The 13,468-nt window shown below is 34.1% G+C and overlaps 1 protein-coding gene across 3 annotated transcripts; it reads left to right on the top strand.

The window, feature by feature from the left end:
- The first annotated feature begins 2,659 nt into the window (after positions 1 to 2,659).
- LOC147072387 (myrosinase 1-like) lies at positions 2,660 to 12,312 on the top strand. Of its 3 annotated transcripts, XM_085947700.1 has the most exons (10): positions 2,660 to 2,772; positions 4,122 to 4,222; positions 5,418 to 5,686; positions 6,814 to 7,218; positions 7,447 to 7,746; positions 8,511 to 8,645; positions 8,982 to 9,088; positions 10,468 to 10,600; positions 10,912 to 10,931; positions 11,612 to 11,796. In XM_085947700.1, the coding sequence occupies exons 1-10, from the start codon at positions 2,726 to 2,728 to the stop codon at positions 11,661 to 11,663; spliced, it is 1,569 nt and encodes a 522-aa protein (XP_085803826.1). In that variant the 5' UTR covers positions 2,660 to 2,725; the 3' UTR covers positions 11,664 to 11,796. The 3 variants fall into 3 exon arrangements, with proteins under 3 accessions (XP_085803826.1, XP_085803828.1, XP_085803825.1); XM_085947702.1 differs by lacking the exons at positions 10,912 to 10,931; positions 11,612 to 11,796 and adding an exon at positions 12,176 to 12,312; XM_085947699.1 differs by lacking the exon at positions 10,912 to 10,931 and having other exon boundaries at positions 11,612 to 11,818.
- The last annotated feature ends 1,156 nt before the right edge of the window (positions 12,313 to 13,468 follow it).

Here is a 13,468-nt window from a genome sequence, read left to right as displayed (position 1 = left end):
ACCTCGACGTTCGCTCTCCGAATGCCAGCGAGTCCAAAATTTCGTCGCGCCTATAGTTGAAAATTATTTGCCGTTTCACTGATGTATCGTCTTAATTGCGCGGATTTTTAAAAAAAATATTTGCAATGTTTAAAATGATACTAGATTTTTCCAAGTGGTGAAGTATTTCGCGACTCACTGGAAAACCTTTTAAGGCCACGTAATGGCATTTTAACAATCTATGTTAGTATATTGAAAATGTTACAGTGGTCTGCACCCCAGTTTGAGAAACATCGGCTTAATGCGTGCAATTATTACAGTTTTGTTGTGAAAATGTGCACATACAGTATAAATCTTCTTTATAATATTTTTCTGAAAACGTTCCATTGTTCAGTGATTCTGAATGTGTATGTATTAAATTATTGTTATTGTTATCTGCTAGTTCTCGACAAGGTCTAGCTAGGACGATTCGGCGCCGGGACAACTGGGCGCCACGCAATCGAATCAAATTCGAAAATAAATAGAATTAAAATACTTATAATAAAATACTTAGTGAGAATTTAAATATGCACACGTAAATTTAATAATGATTTAATTGTGCATAAATGTTTAAGTTCCAACGAAAAGAGAGTATTTTGATACAAAGCCTCAGGCATGATAATTCTCAATCCGCAATAAAAAAACATTATGATGAATTAAAAGTACTAAGTAGGAGATAGAAATTTATTAAAATTCCTCGTTTACTTTCTGTATAAAATCTGAACGAACGTCTATGTATCTCATTCGACAGTTTGGTGTCCAATTGTCCTGGCGTCCAGTTGTCCCATTCCCTTCTCGGCATAAAAAATGGCCATTTTTATTTTTGGTCGTAAAGCAAAATCCCATTTCTACGACCCAACCCCGGCTGCCTCGCTCGCCGCCCTTTGCTAGTTAGCGACGAAATCCAAAGTTTCCCTTATATATATATTTAGATTCTATACATACATTCATAATATAAACATTTAACATATTTTGTTTTGCATTTTGGAAATCGTCGGCGAATCGATTCGCACCGTCCTGGCGAGGAGTCATTTATTTTTATTAATTTGTCATTTCAGCAACTATTTAATAACAACTACGAAGTCAATATCGCTAATAACATTGATGAAAACGATTTGTCGACTTTGGAAATCGAAGACCGTCAACTCGAAAATGGTCCGTGACTTCTGCATCACGTGGGCGCTGACCTGCAACTCACTCGCCACCTCGATTGACTGCTTTTATTTGAGTCGCCAGATGATGGTCGACGTTGTCCAATAATCAAGGTATTGTTTTATTTACACTTAATTGACATGTCTCCAATTATTGGGGCAAGGACATTGGAGGGCCAAACTCTTGTTGTGTAAACAACATTCATGACTTCTCCACTTTGATTAAAATTGTGAATAATTCCGAATGGGGACAAGTTTGGGGACTTGGATGCCCGGAAACATTTATTCATTTTCTGCCCCCCACAATAAAAATTTAAAATAAAAACTATACATTTAAATTAGGTACCAACGTAGGTTTCTTTAGTAAAAATATCAATGTAAGTACATCTTTAATAGAAACACATCCTGTAACAAAAAATAATTATTATTGAATATGGCAGTAAGAACTCGCAATATAAAGGTACAAGTACAGTAAGAATTTGTTTGAGTGATTATGTTATATTATAGAAGAGAAAGCGATGCAATAGCCTTGATATAAGTAGCTACATTTGAGAATACCAACCATAACAATAATCATATTAGCCCAGCTTAATTCCTGCGCTCCGTGGGGGTATGCAGGCCATGCGTTGCTTAGGGCGGTACATTATAAAAGGCGCCAGCGATCATTACATGTTTTTGAGAGCAGTCACGACATCTTCAGTTTAAAAAACACAAGGGAGCATCCAAACTTATCAGCGCCCCAGGCGTACATAAAACCACCCGTATTTGAGGGTAGGTTTCGTAGAAATGCTGTACCTAATCCTCAATAGATGGTGTGTATTGTAATTTTTTTAGAGATTTTTGTTGCATTTTTGTCTTTTTAATATAGCTGAAAATAAATATGTAGGTAATGTAATAGTTCGAAATGTGTAGGTACTTTACCCAATCTTTTATGATGCTAATGAACTCATTTCGAATGGGTTTTGATGAATATTATATTATTGGAATTGAATTTTCCCGATCATTCTATGATTCCATTTAAATATTTACAATCAAATTATTGTTTGAATTATTCAAAAAGTTTCTATTGCTGCTTATTTTTTTGTGGTCCTCAATATTTTATAGGGCACGAGGCTTGATTGGACCAAATCGGTCTAATCGCATTATGACCATGTCTGATTATGTATATTATATAATTATAGTATTTACGAATTTAACAAAACGACAAAATTTTAACCCTAGGTAACTCTCAGATTCGCGAATCGCCCGTATCATCAACAAATGCATAACGCGGTCAAATTATGACGATAGCTGATGTTAGATACTCGGTGACACTATCTATTTGCAAACAAAGGATAAAAAGATTCGATTGCCTCTCGTAATTCAACGTTTCAACACTTTCAACCAAGATACGCGGAACCATGACGTATAATAAACACGGTGAGGCCGTATACGCGACTTGATTTTACAGTACTTAATAATGTACATATTCTTTATTATCAGTCTGTAAACGAAGTGGCTTCGGTCCGGTCGACGTAGTCTCTTCGTCAGACAAGATCATATAATACACGGACAAAATGAAGAATACTGTCGTATTTCTGATTCTCGCATTCGTCATACAATGGTGAGTAATGAAATAAGTAGATAACGTAAATTATTTGTAGTCCGAAGTATTATTGTCTTTGGGTTATTTATGGAATGAATGTTTTTTTGTGTTGTGCTTTTCACCTGCCGGCATTAGCGAGTTTTCAAACTGCAAATAGGTAAGTGTCAATTTATATGTTTATTTGTTTTTTTTATGCCGGCGCGCATCAACGGTATTTCTTTACCTAATAAAAAGTAAAAGTTAATAGCTGTGTCTTGTACAAAGTGAAATAATTTTCGAATTCATTTCTGCATATTATGATCATTTCTGCAAAATAACTAAAACTCAATTAAAACCATACGATCGTATTAATGAATCGATAAAAAAATACAGATGACCAGTATCCTGGGACACGAGCTTTTAACCCTTTTCACTACTAGACACTAGACCTCATCACATTGTCCAGCCTAGAAAATGCACTCCCAGTCAGATTTTTCAATCCCGAGTACTTATAGTATTTTTTTAAATAAGGATCCCAAAATTAGAGAAACAAGTGACATTTTGCTAAAATATATTGGTATGTCCTTATACCTTTTAACTTTTGCTCGAAAGCTCTTTTTATTTGAAGAATTTATATAAAAGTTATTTTATAATTTATTGTATTAAATAGGTACCTACCTACCTACCTACTTTTTTTTGAATTCAATAAATAATAATAATTATTATAATATTTATGATGGAATCTATGGCAAAAATATTTACAATAATTATTATCCTTCAGAATGACACATGCGACATTTTTCCATTAAGATTTTCTGGGCCGGCAATTAGAAAATTTTCTTTCCGAATGCAATTTTGTGATTTCCAATTACACTTTGTTGTTAACAAGAACATGTCGTTTTGTAGATTTAGAATATCATAATAATATTAAAAGTGATCCTGAAATTCCTCGGCATTTTAGGATCAATAAATCAAGCGGGATTGTAAACCTAAATCCCGATGCACCTGAAAAAAACGAAATATTTGTATTATGTGGATATTTTTTAGAAATATTATGTAGTTAATGTAGCTGATTTCGTAGTTTTAGTCGAAGAGAATACAATTATTTGTTATGTGGAGTTGGCCCATCTATATTGCAAGCCCTTAAGTCAGTGGTTTTCAAGCTTCATTTTCCTAAAGTATTTTTGTACGTACTTAAATAATTAATCGATATAAAAACAAATTCGAAATATCAGACAATAATACTTGTAGGGTTTCCTGTATCACTACCTCGTATCGTGATCCTAATTTAGTACATATAGTATTATTTAAATAAGGCCCTTTTGAGCATCATCAAACGTAAAAAGTTTTTTTCTATAAAAATAACTTTGATGTTTTTCATTTCTCAGTCAGGCTAAGAATAATTACAAGTACACCAAATTTCCTGAAGGTTTCATATTTGGAGTAGCCACAGCAGCTCATCAGATCGAGGGTGCATGGAATCTATCAGGTGGGAAAGTGTTTTATTTTATTTCAATGACTATTACTACTCTATGTTAAAAAAACAATTGGCATAGAATCATAAACCCCAATATCATCATGGTGTAGATCCAATGCTGGATGAAGGCCTCCCCCATCTCTTTCCATTATTCTCGGTCCCTAGTTCTTTTCTGCCACGTACATCCACCGAACTTTTTGAGCTCGTCTATCCAGCAGGATTTAGGGCGTCCCCTGTGGTCGTTTAGTGCACAGAACCCCAATATAAAAAAAACTATATTCTTTAGGATCTTAATTAAGAATATGTCTATAATTAATAGACAATACACTATTCTATGTTTTATACTTTTAATCGTTGTGTCACAGGTTGAATGATAAATCATCATTATTGTATAGATTTTCTATATCACGAAGGCGCATCGACACTATACTAGGACGAATGCACAGTAGCAAAATTTCACGTTATCGGTTGAAGACGCGCCTTTGCAAGTTAAAGATATCTAGGTACCTGTATTGTTTTCTTATTGAGATATTGTCTAATACAATAACTTCTAGGTATCTACTTACTTACCTGAACTTTCGCGCTCATTCCAGGGTAAATTCTCAATGCATAATGACGTGGCAGCGGTAGAGACAGGAGTAGAAGCGTACCTAGTACCTACACACCACGATAATACAATTTTCAGACAATATCTACAACTTAATTTAATTCTGCCTACCTGCAGGTCATATGTTTATTGCTATATTCAAAGTGCGGATTGTCTGGGTATGGGGAATTTAGCTGGAAAAGTGTGATATATATGTTGAATTTAGTAGCACCTGCTAGATTTTGTTAACCCCGCCGTCTCCCGCCGCCTTAAAATCAATAAAAAAAACCTATTATGGACACTTTTTCAAAGTGGACCCCCCCCAAACAATTTCTCTGCGCGTGAGTCTGATTAAGTATATAAAACATCATGGGCCAAGTAAACGCTGACATATAGATATTTTATTTGCCAAAGCGTCCACGAGCCGTGGTTTGAGGACCCTTATTCTACAGCTTTCTTCCATCCAGCGTTGGTACATCTCACGGGTGCAGGAGGCACACCTACGCCACACTACACTACACTGCGTACCTACTACAAGTGTTTTGAGCCGTCCTTGCCTCCAATTAAATGCCAATAATCAGTCTCATTGACAACATAAAAAAATGTTCACTGAAATTCCAGGGAAGACAGAAAATGTCTGGGACAGGCTCTCCCACTCGCGACCGGAGCTGATCGCAGACGGCTCCTCTGGGGACATCGCCGTCGACTCCTACAATAGGTACGCCGAAGACGTCGAGGAATTGAAGTTCCTCGGAGCGCACTTCTACAGAATGTCGCTGTCGTGGGCACGCATTCTGCCGACTGGCCGCGCCGACTTTATCAATCCAGAAGGGATTACATACTATAATAATCTTATTGACCTTCTGCTTTCCAATGATATCAAACCTTTGGTAGGTAAATTATTATCATTCATTTATAATCAAGCAACTTTGTTGTAGAGTAGGCCCTACTGTTTATAGGCATAAAGATAACCGTTCAAGCACCGCGACAGATTCAGATGACATCGATCGAACGACACTAATGCACAGGGCTTCGAATCGTTATTTTTTTTCGTACCGGTTCAAGTAAAAAATATATATTATCGGTTCAGTTCCGGTTCTCGTTCCAAAAACATAACAGTTTTTCCGGTTTTCGGTTCAGCTTCGAGTGATTAATTTTTAAATGTGTTTATTTGGATTCAAAATTTATTTTCTATCATAATTTAGAATATTTATGCTACTTGTACGATAACTCGGCACCACGCTCCGAAACCAATGGTTTTGTTGCACCGCACGGCCGTAGCCATATTTGTTTTAAAATATTATTATAAATTATGAGAATTATGTCGAGATGCGTCACGACGACTGAACAAAAACTGAAGTGGGGAGTAAAATCATGTATCGAACCGAAAAAACTGATTTTTTTCCGGTTCGGTTCCAGTGTTCGTTCAAACAAAAATAACGGTTTTACGTTTTTCGGTTCAGTTGTTCGAAGCCCTGCTACTGCAATGGGGCGGTAATGTTGCCTGTCGCGCCATGAAACATCCGGCCGAACGGGGCACTGCATCTCTGACGTAATACTATCTCTTGTCGCTATCGTCTGGCTCTGTCATGATAGGAGTCTCAAATGTGAACAACGCTTGTATAGATTCCCAATATGATATCTTTGAAACAATGAACAATAACTTCCAACGTTTTTTCATGTTGTGTTTATTACATTTTATTGACTTCCGAGCCGTTCAATATTCGGCAATAGGATTAAATTATTATGTCGAAAAAATCAGTGTTATACCTACATATTTATAAATCTTAAACTTTCCCATGCCGGTCCCACCCCTGACTGAACATTTGCTTTACCAACGTACTCTACTTCATTCTGAGCGATCCTTGGCTGATTTGGTTGCTTCAACTATTTCAGCCACTTTCTTGATATTGCTCTATCTTTAATGTCCGTTCCCATATTGTCATAACATGACATAACAACTATGGAATGAATCAATGTCATGTAAATTGTTAATTAAATTTTTGCTACGTTTCAGGTCACATTGTTTCATTGGGACCTTCCCCAAACGCTACAAGACCTCGGCGGATGGACAAACCCCCACATGATCGAGTACTTCGAAGACTATTCGCATGTGGTCTTCGAAAACTTCGGCGACCGCGTCAAGTCGTGGATCACTTTCAACGAGCCGTACGAGATCTGCGAGGACGCGTACGGTGACGAGAAGAAGGCGCCTGCCCTCAACAGCCATGGAGTGGGAAACTATTTGTGCGGAGACACTCTCCTTAAGGCACATGCTATGTCGTATCACCTCTACAACAACACTTTCAGGCCTACGCAAAACGGCAACATCATGATCAGTATTAATTCCATTTGGTATATTCCTAAGGATCCTGAAAATGAGGCTGATACAGTATTGGCTGAAGCTGCTAATCAGTTTAAGGTGGATCTTTTACTTTCAATTCTATATTATATCATTTTAAAACAACTGATTGTTTAATAACACTAGGGTTTGTAATCCTGGATTCCCGCTCGATTTTTAAGTTTACATAGTGGTTCTCAAAAATAACATATTTTTGTCTACTAAAGAAGTGTTATTTAAAGAGTGCGGTGGAAGCCTGTTATTATTATGATCACACTTGCATCACTCATAATATTATTTTTGTTCCAGTTCGGCTGGTTTGGTCATCCGATTTATACGAAAGACGGAGGATATCCGCAGGCCATGATCGATCACGTGGGCAACAGGAGCAAGGAAGAAGGCCTGCGTAGATCCCGTCTACCGGAAATGACCACAGACTGGAAGAACCGCATTCGAGGCACTGCCGATTATCTGGGAATCAATCATTACACGACTCATATGGTTTCTCCAGGATTGGACCCAACAGCACAATCGCCTTCGTGGTTGAAAGACATCGGAGCTGTCGTCTCATTGGAAATAGGGAAACCTAGCGCATCTGAATGGTTGCGGGTCAGCTATATTAATGATTTTTTTGATAAATAATAATATCTTGTGTATTTTATGTTTATAATCCGGTGTCATTATTTATTGGCCGGCTCCTGAAGAGGTTTTTTAAGCAATCGTTTTTTATTAAGAAGTGCTTATTAGCCATTTGTTCAATATATTGGGATTGCAGTGATGGATTCAGGAACGTGGAGACTCAACACACTGATTTGAGGTCCCCTATGATAAAAAATAAAATAAAAACCATCAATTTTTATTTATGATTTGCCTTACGAGCGAGCATACTTAAGTGAAACGGCAAATAATTTTCAACACTATGTGGAACGAAATTTCGGCCGCGTTGAGGCGCGTTGCCATTCGGAGAGGGATAGTCGATCTGTTCGCACGCCAATTTCTTTTGTGATGGAGTCGGATGAATAGATTCTCAAATCGTATAAAGATGACTTAAAAACGTTCCGCATATACTTGAAAAAGAAAACATGTCAATGAATGTACTATTATTATTACGAATATAATAATAAACATATCATAAAAAGGACGCATGTTGAATTTCGCGCATCGTCTAGTCACGATCTTTTTAGACCATGCCTCAGCTGAGGTATAGCCTTAATACAAACCCATTTACACAGTACTAAAAATATCAATGCATATCTTTCCTAGAATTACATATTTTAACTAAAAATATATATTTATTATTGTTGAAGATAACACATATTAATAATTAGAGGTTTATTATTTTGTGTACAGATGAATCATTTTTCTTACATCAGGTGGTGCCGAAAGGTTTCGGTGACATGCTTCGGTGGGCCAAAAAAGAGTATAACGATCCAGAAATAATGATCACAGAAAATGGTGTTTCGGATAGAGGCACTCTTAAAGATGACAGTCGCATCAGTTACTATAATGTAAGTATAATGAAATAATACATACATACCTATATATTTTCATGAATTTATTGGAGCGAACAAAGGCTAAAGCACCTACCTCTTGTTCAATGGGCCATCAGCATGATCTGTTGTCTTTTCAACTACTAGTATTTGTATAAATTACATAGGTTAAACAAATGAATGAATATAACCAATACAAGTAAAAAACAAGACTGTTAAAATACACCTGCACAGTAAAGAAGTTTTGGAGCCGAAAATAGTAATTTACCTTTTTTTAATATTCACAGTAAGATTTTAATAATTATTAGAATCTATTATCTATACATATCTAGTATTTTTTAAATTAATTTGCAGGATTACTTAGCGGAGATGTTGGTGACAATGTACGATGACAAAGTACGAGTTCTCGGGTATACAGCTTGGACACTCATGGACAACTTTGAATGGAGAGCTGGCTTCTCGTAAGTCAATTATTAATTAAACTTTCAAAACTGTCATTATTAGTGCATATCTATTTCCTTCTAAATGTTATGTGTATTGCTGTGACGAAGGGTGGAGGTAGGCTGTTAAGATCTGACATAAATAGTGCACACTAAACTTAGTCAATCATATTATAAATTTAAAATTCAATTAAACCCTGCGTAAACTAAGGCATAATATAATATAATGGTCAAAAAATATTCGTCTATCTATAAAATATCTGAAGAATATTTTTTTATCTATTATGGTTTAGTTTAGGCAGGGCTTAATGAATTTAAAAAAAACGAACCAACACCATCTGTAATATGTATTCTTAATTCAGCGAAAACAAATATGTATGACTGAAAAAGTGTGCACTATTTTTGTAAGATCGCTCGTAGCATACCTAAAGTATTATGATTTGCTTTAAATGAATTTAAAAAACTAACCAACACCATCTGCAATTTGTATTCTTAGCTCAATAAAAAGAAAATATAGGTATGACTAACAATGTTTATTGTAAGTACACTATTTACGTCAGATCTTAACAGCATGGTGTATTGCCATACTATAACGTCGCTATAGGATTGGTTTGTCAATTATCCATTTTTGTCGAAATCGACCTTTTAATGCAGAATGATTTTGTGTAGCTAAATGGACCAGAACCATCCTTTTCTTTAAATTGATTTGTAATGAATACAGTATTCATAATATGCTGTAAAAACAACAATTTAAATACCTCCATGTATTTAAATATAGGATAATCAAATTTGTTTTTTGTCTCGTGAACATTTGACATTTGGTCTATTCGACAAACCAATCCTACAGCGACGATAAGTTGTGTTCTAATGATATAATAAATAACTATTTCAAAGGTAAATTGATTGCGAGGGATATGTTTTGGATACTGTCTCGAAATTTTGCAATCAATGAGGGATTTTAAAAACAAAATGTTTTAAATTATGAAAACACTATTAATAAACTAAACAAAATTAATAACATTATAGATGTTATAAAACTAACATATCTTTACAGTAAACTAAAAAAATAACATTTATTTTGTTCCTCGTTGCAAAAAAAATCTCTACATAGGATATCCTGCTTAGCCTGTCTGCACTTATTATGTTAAACTGTCGATAACTGTCAAATACCTAATCTGATCATACGCATGATTCCACTCGTCGTGACGATTCCTGGTACCTATGTGGCAAATGTGATGAACAAGAGTTACTTGTATTTGCGGATTTAATAAAATATTTTTTCTCATTGCATTAATAATACATAATATGTGTTTTCATATCATTTAATAATATCTGTCATAATATTATGAAAATCTTATGTTCTTAATTTGAAATATAATGTATTTTAAATTTGTTTCTAGTGAAAGATTTGGATTTTACTCAGTCAACATAACTGATCCTAAGTTGCCCAGAAGGCCAAAAGATTCGGCTTTAATGTACAAAAAACTATGTTACACGGGTGAACTCACCCAAAGTGGCTCCAGTGAATTCGATGTGAGTATTCAACCTTCATTGAGTGATATAATATTATGTGTGAAATAATTAAATTAATGCAATCAATTAATATAATGTTAAGTATGTCATTCCAAACATCACAAAGTGTATCTTTTGGTGTTATGACTAGTAATTATGTGTGCAAATGAAAAAAGGAGTAAGTTTGACATTTTTAAAAATTTATTACTTACCTACCAGTGGTGTACAGTGACCTTTGCTTGTAGGGATGCTGTTGAAAAATACATATAATATATATTGTACTATTTGCTACATATCTGCTTAAGGTTATGTAACTAATTGAATCTTGACAGGTGGATGATGAAGACTTATGGTATGTCGCATTGCAGCTTAATAGTTCTGATATATTTGGAAATACGTCATTAATATAGTAATATAGAACCTTTTGTGAAGTTAAGTAAAATTTATAATACAATTTACATACTTAATAAATCTTCTTCACTTCGTGGCGCTACAACCCTTTGTGAGTCTTGGCCTCTTCCAGCATCTGCCTCCATCCAGGTCTGTCCAAAGCCACTTCTCTCCAGTTTAGGACACCCAAGGTCTTTAAATCCAAATTGATACTATCCTTCCATCTTATACGAGGTCAATCAGATAATCGTTTGGCTTTCGGCTTCCCTAATGTCAGCATAATAAGCACCTACATAAAATTATTATATACTTAGTACTTGATTAAATTATTGATAATTTTGGGCGATGCGGGGGTTCTTCAGCATCTATGGACCATAGGCCATAGGTACCTGGGTTGCAATAATCATTAATCGCAATACACACTTAAATTCCATTTAACATAAATATAGCCATAAATCATAATTGCCAGCCATCTTGAAAGTCTGGCAAGGGATGGCAAGGGGATCGTGTTAGTTCGTGGGGCCCTGTAAAATAGTGTGGACTCTTTTACGTTTTCTCAAATTTTGATATTAATTTTATAATACATTTTCCCCTTTTTCCCATTCCTTCATAGTTTTTAGTGACATTTGGTTTTTATTACAGTTACCACCGAAATCCCAGATTCACAGAGATAAGTCGTCGCAAAATGCTGTGAAACCAGGATTTTCTGAGCTTTAGTACTCGGCAAAGGATATTCATCCATTACTAATATTGAAAACTTCATCGACAAATATTGTTTTTAATCAAACTTTCTTCTTCTCACAATATAAAATTTGATAGACCATGAAGTAGTATCAAATCCATATGCATTTATTATCATTTCATATATTATCTTCTAGAATGTATTTTTGAAAAATTCTAAATACACAACCTAGCATAACATCAAAATAAGTACACAGGTACTTAATAAGTAGTCTTAGGTTCTGGTTTTTTCCATACTTTCAATAATTAATAATCACATACATATTCATTTTATTTTTCATATGAAAACCTAGTCATGTTGATTATTGATATTAGTTAATTAGTTTTTCTCTTGCTGCAAATCTTGTATTTTTTGCTGTTGATAAGTCCAATCTTATTTTTGATGTTATCTGTGATTAGTGGAAACAATCATGTAGGTACTAGTATAATTTTCTCGCTAAATTGGATCTTTCTTTCCTATTACAGATTGTATAATCACATTGAATGATGCTAACTTCATAGATGACGATCATTTTAACCCTTGTCAGTAAACATACATACAATTAATATTTGATTAAACGTACAAACTATTATAACCACTAACAACTCCTTTTTGTAAGTACCTACCTACTAATAAATAATTTTGGTATACATATTGTAAATAATAATATTGCATTATAATTTTTTTGATTGTATGTATTATAATATTATATTATTATTATATAAAATAATTTAGTGTAAAAGATAATCATAAAGTTATTATTTAATAAAACCCTATTAACATTTATAAATGTTATAATATACGAACAAATATATTCAGATCCTCGTACACAAAGTAGCCATAAAATGTTTCATACACTTTATATGCAAAATGAAACTCCAAAACAAAAAAAGATAATATGTAAAAATTATGTGTAGCACTAATAAATTATAAGATGAAAAGAAAGTTTTATATTGGAGTTTTATATTTAAATTTTTTTTTATGTTTGTTCTGCGATTGTAATGCTAGCGAACCATCTTCATTGATAAATTCTAGGGCTTAGGTGTCTTAAGGCCTCCAAGCTTCAATGCTTCTATAAATAAATTTATGTCTATAAATAAAATTCATGTAATAATTGAAGAGTGACATTCCAAACAGGCCTAAGTCTAAAAATCTGATTTTGAGATAATCATATTTTTGTGATTTGCAATTTACCTCTTAATTTTTCGGTACTATGTTTGGCAATTTCATAGAAAATTCAAAGACTCGAAAACATAATAAATAAATAACATTAAAAAGTATAGTAAAGTATTTTTTTCAAAATGGCCCTAAGTCTGTACTAAGTACAGTTTGGGACACAATAAAGTAAAGTTGAGTGTCTTTTGTGTTTACAATTATGATTGTGTAATAGAATGTGGTCATGGACAGGTCTGTTGGGATGATTAATGAATAGAAATAATATAAAATGTCTTTCACTTTATTGCATTTTTTTATAAAAAGGTAAACATTGTAACTTTTACAGCATAATAATATATTATATAATAATACTACAATGTAGGTTCATCTTCAATAAAAAAATAGTTTACTGATGTGCACATGAACTTATAAAACACAAATTCTCTAATATTTCGTCTGACATTTCTAATCTGACGTGTTACAATATTATATTATGGCCGCTTGGAGCGTAAATGTAGCAAAAAAAGTTCAACTGCGCATGCGCATATATCCTTAGGCCAGTTTGGAAAGAATCAACCGTTACCTTAATGCTGTTTTGAGAAAAAAGGGCACATTTCGACATC

Source organism: Rhyacophila brunnea, unplaced genomic scaffold, assembly GCF_057557595.1.
Source record: "Rhyacophila brunnea isolate RB1 unplaced genomic scaffold, BYU_Rbru_1.0 scaffold_2, whole genome shotgun sequence".
NCBI classification, from domain to species: domain Eukaryota; kingdom Metazoa; phylum Arthropoda; class Insecta; order Trichoptera; family Rhyacophilidae; genus Rhyacophila; species Rhyacophila brunnea.
This window is presented reverse-complemented; position numbering and strand designations above follow the sequence as displayed.

Coding starts and splice junctions, on each gene's coding strand:
- LOC147072387 (XM_085947699.1), top strand. CDS start 2,726: ATGAAGAATACTGTCGTATTTCTGATTCTCGCATTCGTCATACAATG. Junction 4,223..5,417: donor GGGTGCATGGAATCTATCAG/GTGGGAAAGTGT, acceptor CTGAAATTCCAG/GGAAGACAGAAAATGTCTGG. Junction 7,747..8,510: donor GCGCATCTGAATGGTTGCGG/GTCAGCTATATT, acceptor TTCTTACATCAG/GTGGTGCCGAAAGGTTTCGG.